Source organism: Malurus melanocephalus, unplaced genomic scaffold (assembly GCF_030028575.1).
Source record: "Malurus melanocephalus ecotype Western Australia unplaced genomic scaffold, MMel_1.1 scaffold_426, whole genome shotgun sequence".
NCBI lineage: Eukaryota > Metazoa > Chordata > Aves > Passeriformes > Maluridae > Malurus > Malurus melanocephalus.
This window is the reverse complement of record NW_026623658.1, coordinates 128,100-133,149: the sequence shown is the minus strand read 5'-3', so window position 1 is coordinate 133,149 and position 5,050 is coordinate 128,100. Positions and strand designations below refer to the sequence as shown.

The window sequence follows — 5,050 nt, the reverse complement described above, 5'->3', positions numbered from 1 at the left end:
ATGGATTCATGGATTCATGGATGGATGCATGGATGCATGGATGGTCGGTCAGGGATGGACAGGGATGGATGGATGGATGGATGGATGGATGGATGGATGGAAGGATGGATGGATGGATGGATGGATGGATGGATGGATGGATGGATGCATGGATGCATGGATGCATGGATGCATGGATGCATGGATGGAGAGGCATCAGTGCTTGCACAAACCTCTCAGAAATTAAGTGAGAAACAGCTTTGAGAATTTTGGCCAGCCTTTGAGAATTCCCAGCCCGTTCCCTGTGGGTGTTTGCAGCACAACTGCAAGCATGGGGCAGCAGGAACAGGAAAGGAGGGCAAGCTGTGGATTTGCCTTGGCTTCCATTCCTCTTGCTAAAAGCAATATTGGAAGTACAGCCAGAGGGATTTCAGAGAAATCTGAGGAAAATTTGTGTCAGGAGCTGTAGTTTGAGTTGGACATTTTGCCCTGGAAATGAAGTGCTGCCTGCTGAAAGCCATCGTTGTGGAAGGAATAATGAGCTCCAGCCCTCTTGGAGTTGCTCTGTGTATTGTGGAGAAGTGGGGTTGGGTTGGATGAGTCTCCAAAATGTGCCTTTCCCCTGGAGAGTCTGGCAGTTCTGTGGAACATCTTGATCACCAGCCCTTCTCAGTTCCGTGGGTACATCTGGCTCTCTGTGGGCAGATCCTGGATTTTTGAAAAGTCACAGCATTCTGTGTCTGGCAGAGGGCTTGAATTTAACATCAGAATTTAACTCTTGGTGCATCACTGCCCAGAGCTGGGCAATTTTGAGCCAGATTCTGGATTTATGAGCTGAGSATTTTCTGTTCTGCAGGCGGATTAAACAGGGAATTTACTGGCAATGTGATATGGAGCAGGAGGAACTACAGGAATGGGTGTTAGGAGATAGTTTGGAATGTAGAGGAGAGAAAACAGTGTGGAATTAGAGCTGTCTGAATGCATCCCCCTGCCTTGTCTGCCCTGGAAGGTGAATCCAGGAATTTGAACATCAGGAATAGAGGAGCCCTCCCCTATGGATGTTAATGGGCTGTAAGGAAGGAAAAACATCAGCCTTCCCCCCTTTTTCCTTCCATCTTCCTTGGAAAAGGAAGCCAAAGCTTTTTTTCCAAACCTCTTCCTGATCAGCTGGTCATTAAATTCCAGTTGAGTTGCTGGGAATTCTGCTGTCTCTCCCAAGGTATTAATTCCCAAATAAATTCTTCCTTGAATTTTTGGTTCTTGCAGTCTAAGCACCTGCCTSCTAATTCCCTGTCCCTGTACTTGGGAGTGGAGGGACTGACATACATCTCCCTAGTGCACAGGAAAGTGAAAAACTGGGAATGCTCATAAAATTTTGGGAARGCTCTGTTTGAAGTGGTAAAAAGAGGTAAGAGCTCTTTGGCAGAGCACCCTGGCTGTGAAGGGGAAGTGCTTGGGGGCTCTGTATTCCATGGGGAAAATCCTGCTTCCAGGGAAGGCAGAGTGCAGAATCCAAAAAGTCCTTCATGGTCCTGAGCCTGGGGTTTTAAGCTGGTTGAAGAGATTTTCTCGTTTTCTCWGATGGGGGTTCCTGCTTCCAGAGTTTATTTTCCAACAAATGGTGGAATCCTGAGCTGAGATTCCTGTGGGAGCTGGAGTGTCAGCAGCTTAATGAGGAATGTGGCTATTAATTAATCAAGGGATATCCTAAGGAAAGCTTTTGATGGATCTGAGCAATGCTGCACAGGGCACAMTGGTTACAGGGGTGTGAAAATCCCCTAAATTGTTATTTTTGATCTCTCCTGGTCCTGCTGCTCAGCCCTCCTGCACCTCTGGTGATGCTCATCCCGAGGCATCCCATGGAATTAGCTGGAATAAATGGCTGCATCCTGCCAAGCTGAGCAAGCAGGGCAGAGAASAGCAGAAAGCAGAGCCTAAAATCCCAGAAATGCAGAGTTGTGGGTATGAAAATCCCCATCAGTCTGGTGGCCCTGAACCTGGAATCAGCAAAGCTGGGTTGGGAAGGATCAGCTTTCCTGGGAATACAGTGAAAAATCAAATCAGGAGTCTCTTTCCATGAATATTTTTTTTTTTTAGTTTATTTGGTGGCACCAAAATAGGACTGAAATGTAATTTACTGCAGCTTTTATGGCTTTTTCATCAACATTTCACCAGGCTTTTAAAAAAAAACCTAGAATTTGTATTTAACATGAGACAGCTGCAAGATTTATTTACTTTGTGATCTTAGAAAATAAGCTTTTTATTGGCTTGTATTTCCAAAGTCCTGTCATGTTGTGGCTAGGCCTATTTAGTCCAGGCTGATATTTAATTTATTTGTTGGGAAACAAACTGCAGAAGATTCTAAAAATACTTATTCCATCATGTGCACACAACAGAGTGGGGCRGTGGAGCCATGAGCTTTTCCAGCTGGCAGGAAAAGATTTTTGTCCYATAAACACTGATCTGGTAATCCTTGCCATTACCATGAAAAATAAGAATTTTAGAGCTGAACTGGAGCTTTTCCACAAGAAAATGAAAAAATTAAAGGAAGGGATTTAAGGCAAATWGGTAAATTATTTAGGAAAGGCAGCTTTGTGCTGTAAAATGGAAATGGACTGGTGAGGTGTGGGAGATTTCWGGGATTTGGTGACTCTGAGATTTAAAGGTTTCCTGACAAATTCCTGCACATCTGCTGTGGTTAATCATCCTGAGGGATGCTTTGGGGGGATATTGATGTCAGTATCTGGCAGCACCGCGATGTGGGTGTAGGAAAATGGATTTTTATTTGCATCTTTCTTCTTTTCAGTTTTATTTTTTGAATGAGCCATGCTATTCATTTGTCTGTTTATTCCACCTGGTATTTTTTGAGCCAAACTTGGAGAAGGGGTGGAAGCATCCTCCATTCCCAGAGGCCAAACTTCCATCTGCATGTTCTTAAGAACTTCTCTCTCCACTTGAGAGCTCTCTGACTGRTTGTTTCTTGGGAGGAGATGCAGGGAGGTGAGATGGGAGGGCACAAATCCACAGGGATTTGTGGATCCTCCTTGAATTTCACTGCTCGTGCAAGAACTGATTTTGCTGGGGCTTCACTTCTCGGGCTCACCTGGACCAAACTGAATGGCTTTGCCCTTGGAGCACTGAATTGTTTTATTCTGTTTCCTTTTCCTGGTGTTTCCCTGGAAGCARAGCCCTGTGTGCTGCAGCTGGAAGTGGCCATGCCCTGTAGTTGGTTAGAGTTGCTCGTAGTCTGCATCTCACTGAAGTTAACTTCACTCTGCTTTGTATTCTGTCACAGTTTTCCCTGCTGAGTGCAGAATTCCAGGTGTGGAAGTGTGCTGCTCCTGGCTTTTAGCCATCAGTGCAGCCACTTTGTGTGCACCCAACCCCTCCTGCTGACTTTCCTCGTCCTTCGAGCTCATTCCTTCCTGGGTGCTAAATTTTTACTGTTTTGGCCTCTTCCCTGCCAGGGTTGTGCTGTATTCCTTGCTTTCTCCAGGAGAGTGTGAAGTTTTAATGCACTTCACAGAATTCTGGGATGGCTGAGTGTTGGAAGGGACTTTAAATCCTGTTCCACCCCCTGCTCCAACCCCTGTCCAACCTGCCTTTGGGCACTTGTAGATATTCCTTGTGCAGCCATGGGCAGCAGGTGAATGTGGGTTAAATGTGGATTTAATCCTTGGATTTTGATTTGATCCTGGGTGGCTCATGCAGGTGTTTCCCYGTGCAGGTTTGCCATCCTTTGTGGGCAGATGTCGGAACAGGAGAGCATTCCCAAGCGCATCCAGGCTGGATATGTTTTCAAGGTAAGTGGAAAGGATGTTCTGGACTTTGTGTGAGTATCAACRCTTAATTCTGTAGCAGGAAGTTGGGAAAATTGGCTCCAGTTCTTCTTAGGGAAGCATTAGRTCTCAGAGATGCCAAGAATGGGTGGTTTGGGGTGAGGAAGGTGATTCCAGCCATGCTTTTGAGAGTGACTGGGCTGGCTTTGCAGTTTTCCACACAATAATTGCAGGAAAAAAGGAGTCTTGCAAATGAGTTTAGGTAAAGGATGAGACTGAGAGCTTGAAACATGGGATTATTGTGTGGTGATAAGAAAGAGCACCATCTTGTCTCCAATAAGTGCCTGTGAACAACCTGAACCCTCCCCAGGAAGCAGTTACTGCTCAAAGAAGATTTCAGATTCCCTTATTTTTATTCCTGCTAGTAGCAGTAGTGGTGTGATGCCTTGTGGATGTTCCCAGGGGGAAAGGATGCCCATGGAACAGGCCACAGATAACTGTTTCCCTGTCAGCCTTTGGTGAGGTGGTTATGGCTCTGGAGCAGGAATAAAACACAGGGCAGCTTCTTTGAGGGTTGTGTGTGCAGTAATTCCTGTCCCTGAGACTGGAGAAATGCTGCTTTTCTCTGCTCACTGAATCCACCCTAAGAAAATTTGGCATCTGTAGCTGTAATTACACAGCTTGTGACACTTCAATGGTGGATTTCTTCCTTTCCCCTTTCTCCACCTGCTCTGGTGGATGTTTCATTTCCTTTTGACAAAGATGTGAYGTGTGCTGGTGGTGCTTTCCTGCAGGAACACATCGATAAAGCCATTGCACTGAAGCCACACGACCCTCAGCTCTACTATCTCCTGGGCAGGTGGTGTTACCAGGTAACAGAGTTTRCTCTCTTCTGGTTAGCCTCTGAAGGGTTCAGAGCTCCAACCTCAGTTTTTTAGTCACAGCTRCTGGGGGCATGGGGGTGAAATGGCAAAGAATGGCTTAGGAAAAGCCTAACTCAACCCAAAAAAAAATAAAAAAAAAGCTCAACCCAAGCAGATTGGGTTGAATTCTGTGGCCAAACTTGGATACTCCCCTGGAATATTCCAACAGTGCCAAGGTGTTTGGCTTCCTCCCGGGTGCAGGAGCAGCTCCCAGGGACTGGGCAGGCCCTTGTGCCTGTGCTGCTGTGGGCTGGGTGGGCCAGGTTGCCCTCTGCTCTCTGCAGGTTGCCCACCTGGGCTGGCTGGAGAAGAGGACGGTGTCGGCGCTGTTCGAGACGCCCCCGACAGCCACGGTGCAGGACGCGCTGC

The 5,050-nt window shown here is 46.6% G+C and overlaps 1 protein-coding gene across 1 annotated transcript in view; it reads left to right on the top strand.

Moving 5' to 3' along the window:
- Positions 1-5,050, top strand: part of RMDN3 (regulator of microtubule dynamics 3) — a 26,266-nt gene that overhangs the window by 17,312 nt on the left and 3,904 nt on the right. Inside the window, 3 exon segments of the mRNA XM_057379877.1 lie at positions 3,707-3,782; positions 4,553-4,630; positions 4,966-5,050. The exon segment at positions 4,966-5,050 is cut by the window's right edge and continues 3 nt beyond it. Coding sequence (XP_057235860.1) covers positions 3,707-3,782; positions 4,553-4,630; positions 4,966-5,050 — 239 coding nt within the window.